General features: G+C 44.3%; 1 protein-coding gene, 1 long non-coding RNA gene and 1 other non-coding gene across 3 annotated transcripts; 1 reads left to right on the top strand and 2 right to left on the bottom strand.

The window, feature by feature from the left end:
- Positions 1-734: 734 nt before the first annotated feature.
- LOC130528892 (glypican-1-like) lies at positions 735-19,602 on the bottom strand. The gene is made up of 10 exons (XM_057038708.1): positions 18,967-19,602; positions 6,719-6,877; positions 5,564-5,781; positions 5,147-5,320; positions 4,136-4,301; positions 3,624-3,754; positions 3,143-3,280; positions 2,888-3,018; positions 2,122-2,297; positions 735-2,016 (listed from the first exon to the last, which is right to left on the bottom strand). Exons 1-10 carry the CDS (start codon positions 19,115-19,117, stop codon positions 1,835-1,837), a joined length of 1,626 nt encoding a protein of 541 aa, XP_056894688.1. The 5' UTR covers positions 19,118-19,602; the 3' UTR covers positions 735-1,834.
- LOC130528896 (uncharacterized) lies at positions 2,267-3,996 on the top strand. The gene is made up of 2 exons (XR_008951428.1): positions 2,267-2,399; positions 2,757-3,996. It is a non-coding gene; the product is annotated as an uncharacterized LOC130528896 (long non-coding RNA).
- On the bottom strand, positions 4,555-4,626 carry trnap-ugg (transfer RNA proline (anticodon UGG)). Its single transcript has one exon. It is a non-coding gene; the product is annotated as a tRNA-Pro (tRNA).
- Positions 19,603-21,727: the final 2,125 nt, after the last annotated feature.

The following is a 21,727-nucleotide window of genomic DNA, read 5'->3' on the forward strand; positions in this document are numbered from 1 at the left end:
CAGGCGGTTCATCTGCAGTCTGTCAGAATGGTGCCCTCAGCAGCTTTAGCAGAGCTGTGCTGCTCCGGCTATCACCTCACTTATGGTGCACACACCCTCCAGACATATGAAGCTGCCTGTGCCGTTGTTTTTAGATGGGATGCAAAGAAGAAAAAAATGTTTAAGCCAAGATAGATAAAAAATAAATCCACACAGCACCACAGCTACCTTTAATCCTTCTCCAGCTTGATTTAAAAGGCCATTAATTTAAATAAGTCTCAGGTCTTTGGCAGTGTTGAGCAAAGATAAATCACGCGTAGACAAAGTTGTAAACGTAGTGGCTTCTCACGCAGCCCCACATTCCAGTGAAAGCGTGTTCTTGTGCCACAGTCTTGTGTTCAGAAATGACTCCTGAGCCAAACACCCTGAAATATATTCTTATCTGTCAGACATTTCAAAACAAAATGGCTGCATTTCTGTCTGGCTCATCTATTTGCTCATTTTACCTGAACTGTAGCTGCGAGTTTGAGTGTAATTTCATTAAGAATGTTGAATCAAATTACAATTTAATAGCAAATGTGAACCCGCTCACTTGGTCAAGAGTTTAGTAATCAAAATCTGTGTTTTTAGCATGAATATGTCTTACACAATATGCCTTAAAATGGCTAAAATCCTCATAAACACATTTTTGTCCTCATGCAGCTCAAATGTATTTGGTTTTAAATCAATATTAATAAATGGAAAAAGACCACTGATACAATCCAAGACTTTAATTAATGAAATCTGTGACCGCTGACAACAATTAATTAAAAAAAAAAGAAATCTGCTTCAACCACAACAACAGTGTGTTTATGTGAAAGATGTGTGTCGTAGTATCGTGTGGTCTTACGGAAAGTCAAGGAAATGTCACAAGGACCAACTTTTTCAGCCATCCAACTGATCGGTTTGTGTTTTTCACCTGTGTTCCACATATTTTTGGATAGATTAAGTGCTTTTGTTTGGAAAAACTGGATTCCTTCATTACAGCTTAATGGGTTTTGTCTGCTTTGCCTCAATTTGTAGTTTCATTCCAGGAAACTGGGAGGGCCTTTTGTCCCTTTAGTTGCTCAAGTAAATGCTTGAATGTGATTTGATCCATCATGTTTTCACAAAGAACAGGACATGCTAAGGAGGACCACTTCCTTTGTCTGGGTTGTGCACAAAGAGACATAAATCCGTAACACCTCGAACATTTCAGCAGTGCCGTAAATCAGCCGCAATACTTCAAACAAGTCCTACGGACGGAATCTGTTTATCAGCACACATCGAAACATCTGAACAATTACACCACAGATTATGGGGGAATTCTTTGCCAGTATAGCATCATACTGTACATTCATGGCATTTACAATGAACAAGGTGTTTAAGGTAGGCGACCTTGACTCAAGGTAGAAAATCAAACAAAATTTAAAAAAAAAAAACACCTTCTTGAACGCACCCACATCCCGGGGCAGCAAATTTCACTGAGCTTTGCCAGCTTGACTCTGTCGATGCTAAATGGAACCGATATTGTCAACAAATCCTTATTAATAATTGTCTTCAACCCTCCATCTTCACTGCGGAGACCCTTTAAAGCCATCTCAACAAAAGGCCACATCAACGAACCACAAACAACAGGGCAACAAAATAATCACATTTCACCGTTCCTTTGTGCACCTTAAAGAAACATCTGTTCATTCACCCAAAATGTCTTCAGTTTTTGTTTTTTTTTTTCATTTTTTGCAAAGGTAAATCCCGATCTGGCCGCCCACTGCGCCCTATTTGTGTCCCTTCAAAGGTTCCCTCTCAGCTTTGCAGTCTGATTGCGGTCAGTCAATCATCGCTGAAGCAGCAGGACGGCTGGTGGCAGCAGGAGCAGGAGGCCACAGAGGCCAGGCGGAGCGGCGGCTGCACCTCTGGCTCGGTTGTCGTCGAACGGGTAGGCGTACAGTCCCGGTCTCCCCCGAGAACACTGACCTCCTGCACACATCCCGCTCCCTGAGCCGCCCAGGTCATCGCCTGCAGCCATGACAGACAGGTGGTCAGATGCTTTTTCTTGAAGCAAATCTGTATAATTTTGTGTGCAACTATATAAAACTCAGTGCAAATATCTAAGGGTCGTACTTGCATCCTGGAAATCCACATCGTTGCCATCCAGGGCCCTTTTCAGCCGGTCGCTCATGATCTTCAGTTGCATGATCTGCTCTCGGATGGTCATGTCTGGCTTCGTGATGTCAAGCTCAACCTCGGGATTGTTGATCTGATTGGCCAAGCCGTCACCCATCACCTCTGGGAGATACCTGGTTCCAGGAAGGAATGGAAAAGAATGGGCGGTTTTCTTTATTCAGCAGACCCAACAACTCAACAACAATTCATTTTAAAACGTTGAGTTGCTCTTAGAGGTACAAAATTTTATTAAGTTCCATATATTGTATTTTTCTTGGTATCGCCATTAATCCACAAGGTGTCGCTGTCCGCCCATCGCAGTAATAATCTCTGACACCAACAATAAACGTTTCCATGAATTTTAATTAATCTAAATTCCCTTCTCTCTCTCACACACACTCTCACACTTGTACATCATACATATTTATTACCATAAATCACCCACGTAGAGAAACTACTTATTACAATTGAAATCAACAAGCAGACAAAAAAACCACTTAAAGAGAGAGAGAGACTAAAGGGTTTAAAGGCTTCAGAGACGTTTTTAAATCCCAAAAAACACAGAATACATTTTCATTCACTGTTTGTTTCAGGATCTTCAGTTTATATTGGAATTACTTAAAGCATGAAGATGGCCTTCAGTGGGAAAAGTCTGTTAATACAGCGTCGGGCTTGTGATTGGTCGGTGAGTGCACCAGTTTCCTGCAGCAGTTTTCCTCCTTACCTGGCTTTGGTGATGCCGTTCCAACATTTCTCCTGATTGGTTCCCCCCGCCGCCAGCTTGTTGCAAAGCGCCGCGGAGAGCTGGGTCCAGTACTGCCGCATCTCCCTCAGCTTACTGGACAGATCTGACACCTGAGGACACGTCACAGGGAAGTCTGATGCAGCTTAACGTGACAATCAAACCAGGCAAAACACTGACAAGCAGCAAAAGAAGTGGATGCGTATGAAATACACACATACACACACTCTCACATACCTGCATCTCCAGTCTGATCCCAGCAGTAGGAGAAGGTTTGTACTCTGAAGCAGTCAAGAAGCCACTTTTCCTCTTCTGCTCGTGAGGGCTCGGACTTCCTGTCCCTGTTTCACCAGGACTTCCACAAGTCTGATACACCTACAAGCATAAACACAGACGTTTCCCACCCAGTCTGTCAACACTCTGCACCCATGATCTCCACGGATGAGGATGGATATTTACAGCTTTCTAAAGAGCTGCACTCACTACTGTCCAATATTATTAACACACCAGTATAAATAATGTAGCCTGGCTGCTCAGCAGTGCTGCACTTGATGCACACGGCAATTAAAGCAATAAAATATATTAGACATTAAGTGTTTCGGTGTTGATTCGTGGGTCTGTGCAAAAACTAAGCAATCCTTAAATTTAGTGTGTGGACCTCTATAATCCTTACTAGTTCGCTAAACCTGATCAAATACTGGGCCAGTATGAGACTTACTTTTGCTGTAAACGTGTCCATGTTTTCTTTCAGGAGGTGAATGGCCTCATAGATCTGAGCAGGGATGGAGGCCAGAACCACGTCCAGACTGGGGTCTGTGCTGAAACTGGAGGCTACCTGGATCATCGTATCTATGTAAAATAAAGAATAGCTTTACTTACTTGTAGCTCATCATTTTAGTTCCCTTGACACTATAATTACTGGGGTAAAGGTAAAAGATGCTAAGAAAAGACCATGTAAATACACAGGCTAAGTTGAGGAGATATATTTGATCAGAAAACTACAATAATGAGCCACACAATGAGCCTGCAGGAGATGCAGCAGCTGTAAATTGCTGTCATAAAATGGTTAAAAAAATCATATAATGACCTTATTATTTTGTCATTTGTCAATGATTTGTCATCATTGTCCACTTGATCATCACAATCTAACGCAAACACTCAGTGAATCATACAGTCCTGCATCTGTGAAGCGACACACTACAGTACCAGACAGTAAAGGCTGGATCTTACCAATCAGGTTCTGCCACTCTGGATCCAGGTCCGCTTGGTTCGCCAGGCAGCCCTTCATGACGTTGGAACAGTAGTTGGAGCAGGGTTTGACAGAGGCTATGCCGCGACAATAAGGGCAATAAACCAGCTTCATCAGGCCTTTCAGACACTCCGGACTGAGCGAGACCTGAAGGTTGGACAGGAAGAGGAACATAGAGGACATTTATGAAGAAGACGTCTAACCTGAGAGCCCTACAGAGAGGAAATGACATCACACTTATTATTACATGCAAGATACACACATATGCATGGAACCATCAAAATAAAGTTGTTAGAGTGAATAAGTTGCCCAGGGATGCTGTGAGGATTTCAAGTTATCTTGCTCAAGGGCACTTGAGAAATACTGCCAAAAACATCCAATTGTGTGTCGCAAGAGGTAAGGGCTCGTCCGGGATTTGAACCCGGGACCTCTCGCACCCAAAGCGAGAATCATACCCCTAGACCAACGAGCCGCCTGCAGAGCAGTGTCAGTAGGGGGCGGTAGAGCAGCGGCCGCAGACCCGCCGGTTTGCTCTATTTCTTCAGTGCTGATGGGATTTGGTGGTTGTTGTTTGGGTCTTGAATGACTGAAATGCTTCTTTTGTCATTGCAACGGCACATTGACGCATAAATGCAATTTGGACTGACTGATTACAGACATTCAACATTACAGTTTCCAGAATATCACAAGACTGTAGAAAAAATGGGTAAAATTAACTCTGTAGGAGTATGTGAGTTCTATAAAAATGATGATAAACGATAAGCCCGATCACAGTTTCTCTCTTTAGCACTCACACTCACACACACACACACACATTTGTTCAATGACATAATGCATTCCAGCATTCCACAGCCTTACCCTGACCAAAAATGGTCTCGCTTCCCAAAAATGTCCTCACTTTGCTTGTGAAATACATATTTTGGTATTCACTGTGTAGAGTGTAGAAACACACACACAGATACCAACACAGTCACACACACAGACTCACTCACCTGTGAGACCTTTCTGACCACATCTCCACTGACGATTAGTCCCTGGACAAATGACCTGGCTGTGACAAAAGCTCGGATCACCTTTGTCCTCATGTCCTGTGGGATGTCTCCAAATGGCCGCAGCGTCGCCTGTTGCTTAGCAACACATTCAAGGTAGTCCTCAGACAGGTTGACCTGCAAGACAGATAAAGTTTTGGACTGGTTTGACTTTGTCAGACATCACAGCTGTTCAGACCAACTACAGAGATATTTACGATATTTCTGTGTGGAACAAATCAGATTAAAGAAAGAACAGATGAACTAACTAATTAGAAATTAGTTTTCGACCCAGTTCACCACTTCGCTTACTCTTCTGGATCATTAACCACTTTTACTTGATTTATTGTGTTTTAAATAGATTTTACTGCTTTGACTCACATCAGTGGGGGCTGAGAATTTGAAGGTGCGCTCCAGGAGGTAGGACCAGAATTCCGACAGGGTCTCATCCAGATTGAGAGCCGAGCCCCGGTAGTATTGCCGCAGGTCCGTGTAGAGACCTCCAAAGAGCCGAGAGTTCTGGGAGTACAGAGGTCCGAGGGGAGACAGGGCGTCCTGGAGGGAGCGCTCGGAATGACTATGCAGCTCGGTGAAGTAAGCTGGAGGCAAGTATGAGAGAAAAGAGACTTTAATTTGAGAAAAAATAGGAAAACATTGGGGTTTTAACTTCATTTGGACAGATATCAAGCATTTTCAGCCATGCACCAGTTATCAAGCATTATTTTAGCAGGTCTTAAGGTTTCTTGGATCCGGGTGGATCATCTGCAGCATGACGTCAGACAGAAGAGAGGAGTCAGCCTGCTGTCTCTCCATTCTACTAGTTGGGCTTCCTTCTCTCTTGGGCTTCAAAGGCTGTGTGCCAGTGCCAGCCCAGTCTAACCACGACCAGATGGGCTGCCACATTGCTACTGAGGTGGCCTGCTGCTTCCAGACTAATAACGCTGTCCTCCTGCCTCCACCTCCTGCAATTCCTTCACCTCCTCCTCTCCCTCCTACCTTTTGTCTCTGTTATTTCCTTCATCATTTTTCTTTTTTTTTTTTTAGTTTACCTCGCTCAGGATTAATGGCGGACTTACACTTCCAGCCTCTGTATTGTTTAAGATGATTTCAGCCTTCTTGTCCTCCCTCCTGCATCCCTCTGTTTTTGTCTGATGTGCCGCGATCTGCAGCCTCGGCTCCTCAGTGGGTCAACTGCTCATTAGCTGAACCAGCCACTGCCCCCGGGGACACCCCTCATTTGTGTGTGTGCGCGTGTGTGTGTGTGACACACTCGCAGCCTAGAGATCAGATCGGCTTATCACATTTCATTGTGTCTGGCTGACTCTGCTCTCATTATAACACTCAGTCAGAGGTCGCCCTGAAGCAGAGGACACAAACACACTGTCCCAACTGTCTCCGGGCCGAGTCAGTACCGAACAAAGATTCGCACAAATGTCAAACTGGGCTCAGCACTAAACCTTTGCTTTCAGCCTGTAATGACTGGATGCATTTGCAAGCACACACCCACACACACACACACCCACACGCTGTACATACTGTCAAAGCTCCTGTGGAGAGCGTTGAAGGCCGCCTGCAGCGAGCGGCCAGCCTCTCTGATCAGTCCTTCTGTCTCCCGGCCGCTCAGAGTCGCCAGGTTCTCCTCCATTGTGCTGGTGCAGCAGGTTGGACCCTGAGGACACATCCGCAGGTGCTCCCCTAGCAGCGCAAAGAAGACGCAGGGATAATTAATCACTTAGCTTTCGTGACACGATTGCGTAACCTACCAAGAGTATACGGCTGTTCGAGACTGAAAATATTTACCCCACCAACACTGCAGGTGTGGTTTCGCAACAGCAGTAATGAGGAATCAGAGGAATTATCAGATGTCATTTTAGCTAAAAAAAACAACCCTCTGGCTTGTGATTAATAGGACGAAGAAGGATGAAGGTGAATAAGTGCCGTTCAGCTGTGTGCTTCAGTGCCTTGCTCAGTCCTAACAGGTCCTCTGTGTGCAACTGTGTGTGTGTGTGTGTGTGTGTGTGTGTGTATGTGAGAGAGAGAGACAAATAGAGGAAGAGAGAGACAGAATGAGTGAGCATGTGAGTGAGGGTAAGGGTTAGTATGCACCCTACAGCTGTGTTCATCACAGCTCTGCTTAGCCTTAACAGGTCCTCGGTACAGGGTGTGTGTGTGTGTGTGTGTGTGTGTGTGTGTGTGTGTGTGTGTGTATGTGTGTGGTGAGCCAGAGTTTGAGGGTGATAAGTGGAGCAGAAAAGACGCTTCATCAAGGCTGCACCATGAATTTTTCATACCCGCCGGCTGATGTGTGTGTGTTTAAGAAAATCCAAGCCTGACATCCATCCAGCAGGGACTCACACCTTTTCACCTTCTTATTCCGGAGCATTTTATGACAAATCTAACAGAGGTGTACTGTGGGTGAATAACAATCGCTTTCTTCTCACGTGTGACGGTTCGTCTGATTTCATTTTCATAAAATCCACCCAAAAATGAAACATTTTCTCACATGAGGTTAGCTTCCTAAAGGCATTTAGGGGGCCTTAAGTGCCACATATTCCTCTGCTTTTTTACAATCTGGGCTCCACATGTGGTACACAGACAGCACATGTCTCTGGGTGCTCATGCGCTGCAGCTAATGTTAGCATTTTCTGGTGGGCTAGCTTCATGGCCACGATGACACAGGGCCTTTGCCACAGTCAGACATGCTTTATTGCGTTCCTGGGCTGCTGGGTAATGCGAGCAGCTGGCATCCTGCTGTAAACTTTAATGGTCGAGAGAAAAAAACTGAGCAGTGACACAACAACACATGTTCGAAAATAAAACATGCTAGCAAACAGTTCCATTCCATGCAGTCAGAGGCTTAAACAGCTAAATAGACCTGAGTGGGTGTTCAGATTTACAGTTGCTGCCACGTTCCGACCTGCCTAATAAAACCACAATAACAGTAGGGAAACATTAAAATTTATACATTAGAACATAAAAGAAGGTGGACAATGTGCTGCCTCTGTGTTCCTCCTGTTGCCTCCTGGTGAACAACTGAACCTGCACAGGGGCATAGATTTAAAGCCCACTACCTATGCTGTATCCTACCACCAGAGGGCGACTGATATCCTGCATCATCATCATCATCATCATCATCATTATGCAGTTTGGAGGCATGAGTGATGGCTTGAGGGGATTATCTCTGATTGCAACTCTACAAACTCCCTGTAAAAGTGTTTCTGGAGCTTCTGATGATCTGCTTTTCCATTTTTTCTCCTCTTCGCCGTACAGCTCCACTTATGTGATTAGAGACACGAGCACAACTTCAACACTGCATCAGATATGAGCCTGGTGCTGGAAATATGACAGAAGCCATCATACAAAGAGTATAGTCAAATCTTCACCTCACATTAAAAAAGTAAGGAAAAGAGAGACAGTTCTTTGGCTCGAGGCCAACTGACAGACCGATAATTAGACACTCTCTGTCTCTCTCTCTCTCACACACACACACACACACACACACACACACACACACACACACACACACACACACTCATCAATATGCAGATCATCAATTCCTGTGCAACACTAATAAGAACCAGTGGTCTTAGTGTGTGTGTAAGACCTTTTTTAACTTTAACTCTTTCACAGGTGGCTAAATAAGCATAAAGGAAGAGGCAAAGTTACAGTTTCTGTCTCTATTCTTGTTCAGCAAATCTCAATATTATTGCAAAGATAATTCAACCCTAATTTCATGGTGTTTTTCTCTCCTTGCTGATAGATCTGAACTCTGAACTCAATATGATGAACTTGCTTCTTCTTGGTATTGTGTTCAGGCCTCACGTTCTGAATAGGTTTGATCTTTACAACAGACAAAACTCAAATTTAAATAGCGTTTCAGCAGAAAGGTCATACAGGCATAATTTAGTCTGTTCAGAAGAATGATGCTATCAAACGTTCATTTAACTTCAGGTTTTGGTCCTTTAGTTCTGATGTTTTCCAAGAGTTGAAGCTTTGTCCTGCTCACAAGCCTCATTAGGTTTCGGATTGTGTGAGAAACATGAAATGAAGTGTGCATGATGAAGTGTTAATTCCTTTATTTGAAGTGAAGGGACGTAGAGATGCTTCTTTCATCCGTCTGAAGGACGATCTGCTTCTCCACTTTATCATTACTGGATCCTTTCAAATCGCTACTTGTTTGTGGATTCGCCTGTAGATGAGTAACAGCGCACCCTTGTCGCCATGGAGACGACAGCAACACAACTTTGCTCAGCCATTCTTCTTTTTTTTCCATCCAGAGCATCTGGATCTCCCTTCTCCTCCACACCCCCCTGCTTCCTCCTTCCCACAGCGTTCCTGGCGGCATACCTGAGCCTGCCCGGACGCGTCCCGGAGCTCGACCCGGCACACGTCCCGAACAGGTGAAGCTGCTTCCTGTGAGCTTCATGCAGGCCACCGTGTCAGGCTGAATCAAAGCTTCTCAAGTATGCAACAGTCATGGCACTGAACCAACACATAATATGAATGTTTCTCTGAAAATTAGCCTAAATAAACCACAGAGAGACAACGCTGTGTCGCTTTCAGCCCGCCGGGGAATATTTAGTATTTAAGATTAGACAAGAGCTTATCATCAGTTCTGTTAGAACAGGGCAGCCTGCATCAGCTCCAGATGCAGGAATAGTTACTGGTTTGGTGTCCCAACACAGACAGATGTTTGTTCCTCTGGTTTAAAAAAAAATGTTTACTTGAGAGTTCTTTTGCTCAGAAGTTGTTTATCTCTGCTGCGACACCCTGAAATAATTATCCTAATTTAGACTCCGCAGGACAGGAATTTGTTAAATATGCCCACTGAGTTAATGTGTGTGTGTGTGGGGGGGGGTCCATCTATTCAGCATGCGTCAAATTGCTTTGATATATTGTCATTTTCTGGTCCCTTTCCAAGACGAGGCCGTGAAATGAACCGATCACATATTGATTACACACACGGTTGTTTGAAACATCAGTGTGATGTGGTGTGCAGCATGGCACCCACACCCAAAAAAAAGGAGCTGTAAAGCTGCGAGAGAGGATGTGGTTGGCATTGAAAAAAGATCTGAGCGGAGACAGAAATCTTCTGCGTGATAACAAACACCATCCGAGTTCTCACAAAATCAATCCAAACCAGAATGAAAACGAAATAGAATAAAATAGCGACTTCGTGTCAGTTTAGTTGCCTATCAGTTCTGTTCTGCTCTCATTAACAGATCGTCAGGTGACCCCACCCACAGCCATCATCTGTTTTCAGTGGTTCTGAAACCATGGAAACCAGCAAACTTGTTCCAAGAGTTTTTTTAACAGGCACAAAAAAAAAAAGGAAACAGCCAGTTTGCCGTTATTAGTCTAATCCCAATTGCGGTCTGAAATTGTTTTGGTTGCACTTTCCTTAATTAACAGCAAATATTGATTCATTCTCAAGCTTAAAAACCATTAACAGCAACAACTCTCATTTTACTTGGAAAAACATCAGTGACATTTCCAATATCTGAGCCGGGGGAACCCAGCCAGTTAAATGAGACGTGGGAATCCAATTACACTGTGAGCGGCGGCAGAACCTCCTAACCTGCACCACCACTGCTCACGAATCCACGTCGGGCTGGGCGGCACCACCCAGCTGAATCAGCACACTGTGAAGCCTGACCGGAGTTGCTCAGACGACCAGTTTCCAGATGTTGGACCATTGCACAGCTGGCTGGAGGTGCTGACGGAGGAAAACCGGGCTTTGACAAACGGCTCCCACGCCCAGCAGCAGAACTCTTAACTGTTATTCAGAATGCATTTCATAACGAAGCACACTATAGCTTCCTGTTTGTTTCCTCCCTAGACATGAAGAAAGGAACGATTGTCGATCACAGGAAGTGACCTCAAACACCAGCCTGCAACCGTTCTGACCTCTGACCTCACAGATCTCGCGTCCCTGATGCAACCACGGGTGCAAATCGCAGATTTCACGTCCCAAATAAAGTGTAATAATAAGGTTTCTGGCACGTAACTAGCACCCTGACACACGTGCACGCCCGCCCTGAGCCTGCCCCAGCGCCGCCATCACATGCCACATCAAAGTGGCTCATGGCTGGGCAGTAAAAGTGGCGTGATGGTTTGAATTTATTCCCCACGGTCAGACGTTTATTCGTTGCTTCCCTTTCTTAATGAGCAACCGACAATAATGCTGTCGCTTACTGCAGCAAATTACCACTGCCTAAATGAGGGCTGGCAGTACGTCTATGTGCACGAGTGTGCACGCGTCTATCCTGCTCTCTCTTCACCATTTAGGGGCAGCTGTGTGTGATTTAGCTTCCCATATGCGCTTCCTCCCCGAGTGCACTTTTACCTTTTTACTGTCAGCTGAAATGCAAAAGGGGCGTGGCCAAGCCGTTACGATGAAAGAGGGGGAGATGGAGGGATGAGAAGGCAATAAAATGGAAATGAAAGAAGATGGTGAAGCTGGAGGAGGGGAATGAGAGAAGTGACAGGAGACACGAGCAGAGGCAGAGGGAGAGGGAGAAAAAAAGTTACAATTATTAAGTTAGCATTTGAAATTAGTAAGACAAAGAGCTTCACCAAGGAGCTCAAGATGATGAAGATGATGGTGATAATGATGACAAAGAAGCCTTCAATCATCACTGAATAAAAAGAGACTAAAAAAGAAAGAGAGAGAGTGAGAGAAAAGGAAAGGGAGTTGTAAAATGGTGACTTGGGTTAACCTATTGTCGTATTTTATACAATTACCAAACCAAAAATAGAACACCACACAGCACAGCAGCCCTGTCTTCCCTCACTGAGTGTGTATGTGCATGTGTGTGTTCACACGGCACCGATGCTGCTGGGTAATCACATAATTCTATGTCATTTCTGGGAGCAGTTAGAGGCTCCCGGACTAACTACTACTTTTACTCCCTTTTAACTGTCCGTCTTAAAGAGAGCACATCACCCGCCAACTGGTGTGTGTCGCGCCGCTTAGACTTGCTGCCTGACTGTGCACATTTGTGCAAGTATGTGGATAATTCTATTAAAGGCAAAGGTCAAGGCGGCTATCTTTGACTGGAGGGATTAGCCAGCATTACATCTGACTGTAAACACAGGGTTGTTTTGTTTTAATTTCGAGCAGCAGACACGACTGGAGTTTTAACAAAGAGCGTCAAAAGGTGAAAAAGACAAATAAGGAAGTATTGGCGAGAGTGCATCTTTATTCCGTGAGCGAGGAGTTCAGGGCACAAGAAGAGCAAACTCACAGATTAACAGAGTGGGATTAGCGTGAGATTAGGTATCAGCCCCTGAGTCAACTGCACAGTGCTTAGTGATGATGGAAAGGTGCAAACGATATTAGCATGAGTGTGTGTGTGGGTGTGGCATGGGGGTGGGGCTGGGCAGGTCCCCCACCAATGAGCTGTCTCAGCGGGGAGCATCAAATCCCTGAGGTCACGGTCTGAGGTCGAGCGTTTCCAGGTCACAAACGTTGGACCAGTGGGTAAAAATATCTGAGCAGCTGCCAGAACGTAGAGGGTTTATTCAGCCTTTTATTTTTGTCTGGTCATAACAAAATCTAGGTAAAATGTAGATGCTGAGTTTCAATATTGGTTTATTCAGCCTTTTATTTTTGTCTGGTCATAACAAAATCTAGGTAAAATGTAGATGCTCAGTTTCAATATTGTGTTTGTGAGGCAGCGACGGCAAAGCAAGAACAGAAGGCTTAAGATGGGGAAAGAAGCAGCCAAATGACCTTTTCAAGGAGCGTCGATAAAGCTAAACACGGGCTGGTGTCTGCGCAGCACGAGAAGAATCACAACATGCACCAGATAATCGACAATCCTGCTCGACACGGCTGCTGTTTGGCACCACGATGTCTAACGAGGGTTACAGGGATCCATTATGATCGTCCACAGTGCATGTGGATGTCCCGGCGTGACAGGCCGAGGAGCCGTTGTTAACTAACGTTATGGATCCCCAAAAGAAAAAGCATGTAGGAATGCAGATAAGCCTTGAAGTTTATACTTGGGATGTTTAATGATGTATGAAGATGTATGAGGATGTATGTCTGCATGAGGCGCAGCTCTTACGTTCTTCTTCTCTTAAGTTCTGAACCCACATCTAAGATATTAAAAGTAGCTTTGTGTGTAAATGCTCTTCCCTGAATCATATATGTAGCATGTGTTCACATGCAAGAACAACTGTCTAATATTTTATTATTTTCAACATTTAATTCTTAATCTGTCTGTAATTTTCCAGGATGATCTTTTTCACATGGATCTGGGTGATGCTGGGTGGCACCAGAAGCCCTGGGTTGTACGACCATGTGAAGCTATAAAAGGCGTAGAAATTCTGTGGTGGTTTGAGATAAACACTTACAAACTATGTGATTAACTTTAATTTATGTAATGCCTCCCCAGCGAGTCAACACTGAATCTTAAATGACAAACTGCAGAGGGCAATAAACTCTGGCTTTTGTATAATTTTAGCTTCTCTGGTCACAAATCACATTATCTTTTGTTAACATTACGCTGCTCACATATAAAAACAACCAGGATGTTTTAAGAGAGCCATAGTCAGAATTCCTGATTTAAATGAGTAAATAAGTTTGAAATGCATCATCATCGTGATCAGTCCACAAACTCCGGCAACATTTGGCAACTTCTTTGTTTACTCATCAGTTTAAAGCTGCTAAAAATGACAAAATTCAATACTTTCTTGTGCTATCTTGCTATTTTCTGATGAATAGCATCGATTCTTTATCATGTTATAAATGTGGTTAGGCAGGTTTGTTACTGTTGCTGAATAAGTCAACAGAACTTAGAGCCCATAAATTACGAGAGCGACCAGAGTCACAAAAACATCTCTTCTTTCCATCTGGAGAGAGAGAGAGGGAGGCAGAAGGTGAGAGGAGGCCTGAAAGAAGGAGAAAATAAAAATAGTGCCTGATAAATAGAAGGAAGTCAAGATTAAAGGTGGGAGGTGTGAAAAAGGGAGTGTTGGAGGGCAGAAGACACAACGAGGGAGAAAAATAGAGGTGATTAGGAAATTGATTTTAGCTGGAAGGATGGATGTTCAAGCATTGAGAAGGTTGCACTTCTGCTGCCCAGTTCCTTCTTTCAACCACCTCCTGCAGGTGATGAAAGCCATCATCAGGATCTCTGCTTTCACTGCTAAAATAATACTTCAACACACAAAGTCACAATCACAGTCTGCTCTGCTGAGTTTAGCTCCGCTCGGTTTGAATCTATAACTGGAAGTGGTGAAAAATGACGAGTCAGCATTAATCACATCGGCGTTTCGGCATCCATCCCATATCTAACGAGAGAGGGATGCGGGAAAGGCAGACGCTCCCCTCCTCTGGCCTGTGGTCTGATGTCACATCCCTGTCTCACCTCCATCTTCGTCACTCTCTCTCCGCATCAGACATCATAAAAGATTTACAGCTCTGCTCTTAGCCGATTTTACGAACCAAATCCCCCCTCAAACCGGCGCTCGCACGTCTGATACCGTCTGGAAAAATGGGCCCCGAAGATGGAAAGAAAACAGGATTAGAGAGTGATGTGTGTACCTGCGTGTGTGTTTTGTTTGTGAGTATTCGTGCGTTCCCCCGGCTGGTGTAAGCTGTAAGCGCCTGGGTGAGCATGTGATGTGTGACAGATGACGGGCAGCTTTCGTTTAGTGTACTGCACACACACACACACACACACACACACACACACACACACACACACACACAGCAATAGCTTCATAGGCACATAAGAGCCAACAAGCAGATGACCTGGAGATACGGCAAAATCTAAATTATTAATACTGTCTTCAGTTGTGGAGACTATAAAAAAATACAGAAAGTATAAAAGAGGATGTCCATTCTCTACTGAGAGAGGAGGACGTCTGCAATAAATCAGAATTTAGTTGTATTCATGAACAGAAATGGACCCAAACTTACCAGGATTTCCAATAAATTAGTCATTGCATGTCACATGGGGTGAGGCCCCACCAGGTCCGGTTTGGAACGAGAACATGTTGGGTAGCACAGCATGTAAATAATCTCATATATTCTATATTATACAGTATAAAGTCATAGAAAAATGAAAACATTCTTTCTTGTCACTTTTGTCTGAATTCTTGCCATTGCCCAAAAGGGACAGATATTTGTAAAAGATGGTGTTTTAGGTAAATACATTTATTGGAAATCCCTGGATCAATATAATTGCACATATATTGCAAGTTCCCAGCTTGGGATCAATAAAGTACGTGTATCTATATACAGTATATCTATATCTATCTAAATAAGAGCTGACGGTCAACAAAAAACAGCAAAAAGCCATACAATGAAGCAGAGCCATTTCAAACCATAACCTTCCAACCTAGTAACACATTTCAGACTTAATATGAGACGTCGTCACTCTTCCCAACTGTCACATACATCAGTGAATCACCTCTGGACTCCAGGACACATGGAGACACCTTTTAACTAAGATTAATACCTCGATGATGAGTTTTTAATGATGCATGAAGACGTTTCCAGATCAAGAATGTCCTTAAGGCTGTGCAAAATTACTTTTAGCAGTAGCATTTAGCATCACATCAACTCACACAAAGGACAGAACAGACAAAAGCAGCGGCCCAAACCGGCAGACTGCACAATAAAAGCACCAACAGCCATGACTGAACCATGTGGGTTGGTTATGAAATCTATTTATACCTCTGTTAGCTGCTAACCTTCTTCCTGGAGTCAACCCAAACCCCTGTGAACTACAGAAACATGGCCTGAGATTACAATCTTTCACGGGGTAAAAGTGCATTATTTGTTTTGACAGGTATGTTTTTTCATTCTTCTGCCTTCAGGGATATGACTTCCAAAATATTCAACATATTCAGTGTTCGCACTTCGGCAGGTCTATTTGCATTTTCTCGTGTTTGTTCCCCCTCAACACGGTGATAGGATGTAAAAACAGTAAATCATTGAATTATACTTCAGCCAGCGGACACAAGACCAGTGCTGTGTTGATGAAAATTAATGGAGTCTCTAGTTGACGAAGCAATTATTGACCAGCAACGTATCCAAGACTCCTCAAACTACAACAGCGTGTCACGTTGAACTCATTCAAACAAGCATCCTGCCTGCAAACAAGCACAAACACTCATGTAGGCTGTGTAAAACACACACACACACACACTCACACACACGCACACACGCACACACACGTTAAAACTCAATACCTCTTCATGCAGAAGCTAAAGCATGCAGGAGCTTTGTGCTTGGGTGTGTCATACGATCTCATGGGTGTGTGCTGCTCTGCAGACACAATGCACGTGTGAATGAAAATAAGTGTCTTCCCTGGAGAAGGTGTTGCCTTTCACTGATTTTTAAACACACACAAGGTCTCACATCTACTCACACACACACACACACACACTATAGGAGCCTGACCCGTATTATTGACAGAGTAAAGGGGCCAATGTGTGTGAGTTAAAAACCCTTGCAGGCACGGAGACAGACGGGCGGACAGCAGGAAAGATGACTTCCATTCATATGGTTTTAAACCTATAGAACAATAGGTGGAGGCAGAGAAGAAGAATAGAGGATTCCTTTTTGAAATCTCAAGAGACTTAAGATCACCTGCTTGTCAGATGAAACGGCGTCAACATCAGATTTCATGACCTTCAGCAAAGTGGCTCATGCCGGATCAGGTTGACCTGCGCGTTCAGGTGATACGCATCCTTTTTAAATGTACATGTACATTTCACACTAGGGGGCAATTCAACCTGGAAGCTGGAGCTTATCTAAAAGAGAAAAGTCATGCTGAATGAAGCATAACCTTCACGCATGAATGTAAATGATGCCTTCACAGCGAAGGCGTCGTCACCTGATGACGTTGGTAAACAGAGGTGCGCTTGGCAGATGACACGGCTCATTATCTGAGCTTTAATCTGGGTCCCAGACGATTCGGACACGTTTCATCCCTCAGATTTGACAGTGCGTGAACAGGAAGTCCACCTGGCTGTGCAAACTTTCAGAATAAAGTTGGTTTTTTTCCCTCCTTTTGTTTTTTTTTAACCCTGAAGCAATTTTGCAGCCAATCCAATTCAAGTTCCATTTTAAGGCCACATTAAATCTAAAACAATAACTGTTATTTTTAACAGACAGACAGACAGACAGACAGACAGACAGACAGACAGACAGACAGACAGACAGACGACAGACAGACAGACAGACAGACAGACAGACAGACAGACAGACAGATAGATAGATAGATAGATAGATAGATAGATAGATAGATAGATAGATAGATAGATAGATAGATAGATAGATAGATAGATAGATAGATGCTGTCCTCAATGAAAACAACGCACATTTATCAAGCTCATATCTCTGAGAAGAGAAAGACCGAAGAGGTCCAGTTATGCTTTTGTCATCCTTATGCTTCTAGCTGCTTGTCAGTTTCAATACGTTCTGGGAAGGACTCACACTTTTTCTAATAACTAGAGCGGATCCATGGGCCGGATGACTGAAGCAATCTCGGTGTGGTTTTTTTTCACCTGTCAATAAAAGATGAGTTTTTAATGGAAGGAGGGGAAAGAAGCGTGTGCCTGGTCGTCTATGAAGGACCGACAGGAACCTTGAGTGACTCATTTGCTCCGTCTCTGCCAGTTTCGCGTCTCTTTCCCGTCTCCCTGTCGGTCTCCACATCACTCGCTCACTCCCACGTTACAAACACATATTTATACCTCAACCACCACGTGTCTGCTTCTATTGACACACCATAAAATGACCTTCAGATCCCCCACACACACTGAACATCCTCCTCTCTTTCATCCTGTCCTCTCGGAGGCTTATGTGCACCTTTAGGCGAAATCTGAGAGAAGATAGAGAGCGACAGATGATTGCTGAGAGGCCTTAAAGGGAAGGAAACAAATAGCCTTTTCACGTTTTCCTCCTGCACATTCCTCGAGGCTGAGACAGTTTAATCAGCACGGGCAAAGAGCAGCGACAAGACACAGATGCTCTGATGTTTATTTGAACGGCCGCTTGACTGACTGAAGCTCAGGCTGATTGATTAGATGACTGGCAGAGCAATTGACTGATTGATTTAATGCTTAATTGCCCAACTGCTTGAATGACTTCCTGACAGGCAGAACTAGAAACTGAAAGAGTAAAAGAAAGGAACCAAACTGTAATCCTATTTCACACTTTTCACAGGGTCCAGCCACAGGTGAGCTTAGATTCCTGTAACTGTATTTGCGCAAATTACAAAATAGGTCCTATCAGCAACAGGCGCAGCTGCTGCCTGAGCAGATGATGAGAAAAACCTCTCATCACTGCCACAGGTGGGGGCAAATTTCTATCTGCTGTTCATACCCGAGGCTGCAGCAAACAATCAAAAATGGCCAGAATGCTCGAATTAGCCCACAAGATATATGGCTCACACCCACCTGGAAGTCTGCCCCGAGCAGACAATCAATGTGGCCCAGAGAGGACTGACAGACACTACCGACTTCTGATGGGATGGGTGTATTGTTCAGGGAAAAAGACAAAAAGAAAAACTAAACAAGCGCACATTAAACAGGAAACGAGTCCAAACGTTAGGGCAGATGGTTCATTCTGCACAATCAACAATTAATCATCATAACACACATTCATAGGACATAGACCACCTACTGCCAAAGGTCAATAAAACCATTAAACCCAGGTGATTCCCAGTAGGAGTAGTTTATATTCTCACAACACCCACTGATTCAACACTGCTTTTGAAAGGTGAGCAACTGTAGATTTGGTGTATTTGTCTCACACCTACCGGAGATTTCTGTCTGAGGGACACCGGTTAACGTGAATCCTTTGCTTGTGTAGAACTGCCGCAGGTCGGTGCAGCTCCTGTCCGCTCCGGCCACCGGGCCCACCGCAGCGCACAGGCACGCCAACACGCGCAGAAGCGCCGGTACACGCATCTTCTCAAGTGTGGTCCTTGCGGGAAACAATGCAACTGCAGCCCCGAGCGGATGTGCTCACAGAAGAATCACCTCTTGCTGCTTTGCTGCTTGATTTCTGATGAGTTTCTGGTCAGAGCGTAGACGCAGCGGAGTCCTCTCAAACTGCGCGAACTGACACGACGAAGCCCCGAAGACAAGAGCAGGACAGGCGTGACCGGAGAGTCCCTGCGGTTCCAGCGGGAGATGAGAGCTGCAGCGCGGCTGGAGGTGTCAGTTACGCCCGGCTCCTCCTCATCGGCGCATCCGTGCCCTCTTCAGCGTTACTGGCTGAGGAGGCGCAGAGATGTCCGAGACAAAGAGAGAGAGAGAGAGAGAAGGGAGGGAGGGAGAGCAGGTGTTGCCGGTGCAGGTCCACATTCATTTTTTTAATATCACTGAATCTTACTGGCAAAAAACCCCCAACAACCGTGGCTTCATTCATCAGATCAGCAGAATCTGATCAGTATTCCCACCTGGCCCCTTTTAACGTGGTCCTCTAAATGTATGCAACAAAAACCTTTTCCTTTCTCTTTGTACGACACCAAGTGTGCGTCTAATCGTGTCAGAAACGGCGCTAAACTGCGCCACCTTCAGGTTCAATTTAAAAATGCAGCGTGATCGTTGACAAACGCTGGGGACGTGTCCACCGTACACGATGCTTAATTCAGATCTGTAAGTTGGTTAAATATTTTCCAAAATACACTTAACATATTTTATTACTGATGTTGGGGTTTTAGAAAATGACTGGTAGGAAAATTGCAATATGAACTTAATCATAGATAGAGAAGATGGAAAAATACTAAACTGTATCAATATGTTACCTGACAGGTTTACTCCGAGATTTTGAAAGTCATAAAAGATAGAGACCACACTAAAACACTGCGGAACCAGTGAGTGTGGAGTTGGCCTCACACACACGTGGAACATCAGTCTAGTCCTTTGTTAATTATCTAGATCTGAGATTAAAATGGATCGTCTGCAAATGAAAGCAAAATAGTCTTTTCTTTAAACAAAAGTCTGACTCACATAAACAGAGCCCAAAGCAGCGCACACACCGTGCATCCCTGAAGCATTAGTAGACCTTCTCAGAATTCAGCCATTGTAGCATTAAAGCACTTTTTGAACCATTGCTGTGGAAGCAATTGATGTTCTGATTAACAGAACAATTAATTCATTTTGTGGTGTAAGTGCTCAGTTTTGAGTGGAAAGAAAGAAAAACTAATCGTGGGATTCAATAGGTCTGTATATTAGATCAATCAATCTTTATTTATATAGCGTCCGTTACAATCCAAATTGTTCCTTTGTGCTTTACAGAATCCCAGGGCCTGACCCCCAACAAGCAATAGGGGCAAGGATAAACTCCCCTTTAACAGGAAGAAACCTTGAGCAGGACCGGGCTCATGTAGGGGGACCCTCCTGGTGATGGCTGGCTGGGTAGAGAGGGAGGAGAAGGGGGAGGACAGGTAGAGGATAGAATAGGCAGAGATCATAAAGATAGACATTAATATTACAAGCTGCTGGAGTAGAGTGGGTCACCGGGTTCGGAGGTTGGTAGGCCAGCATACAGCTATAGCATACAGCTAGATAGAGCTTATCTACTTGATAAGGATGTCAGTGCTGTGATTGTGCGAGGTACCGCGGCTTTTCTAATTAGCTGTAAAACAACTTGCTTGTCCTCGCCTGCATCCAGGGACATAAACAGGATAAAGAGGAGTTCAAGACAGGCCACCATCAGAGTTAATGCTCTTTCGAATAGTAGGGAACAAATCTCTGCGGGCAGGTTCCAAAATCTTGCAGAAGTCTTTGTCGGGACACGGAGGAAGGATATTAATGTGCACGATTTAAGGGCACTGTAATTAGCTTGCCTCAGATGCTCAGGTGGACCACAGCATGCCTGGTTGGAGAGGACAGCAACGTCCTCGTTAGTTCCTATCTGTCTGTCTTCGAACCGGCTCTGAAAAAAAGACCTCGAAATGTTGAATAACGAAAACTCCTGATTTTATTTTCTCAGTGTGTTATGCAAAATGTGTAGTAATGCATGCTTACATGTAGTTCACTCAGTGTTTTTACAGATGAGGCACAAAAATGTCACCAGGAAGCACCAAAGGGCTCAATCCAATTTCTCTTCGTGGAATATTGAAGCACTCAACAGCAGATTTTGTATAAAGGTGAAGGTGTTGAAGGACATGTATTCGGAGGGGATCTATTCAGAGCTAAACTTCCAATTATCACACACTGACACATACACCCATCATTTCAAATCAGGGCAAGGTTTAATCCCCCCAGTGATTTATCACTAGAGTCAGCAATGTGCTGTTAGCAATTATGTGTTAGAAGATAAGCACAAACCACTTCGTCCCTCGAGGAAAACAGACGTTTTAATTCAAGTGAACAGAAAAAGTCGAGTGTGGAGTAGCTTCCTTTGTCTTATACACTGATACAGCCAGGAGAAAATGCAGAGGCATTTCTAAATGTCTGCTAGGATTCTAGTCCCAGTGAACTGCAGTATTTGTGGTTGAGGGCCCACTTTTAACTGCCCTTTGGCCTGTTTGTTCACAACTGTAGTGCTGCTTGAGTGACACAGTTTGT

Source organism: Takifugu flavidus, chromosome 7 (genome assembly GCF_003711565.1).
Source record: "Takifugu flavidus isolate HTHZ2018 chromosome 7, ASM371156v2, whole genome shotgun sequence".
Lineage (NCBI taxonomy): Eukaryota > Metazoa > Chordata > Actinopteri > Tetraodontiformes > Tetraodontidae > Takifugu > Takifugu flavidus.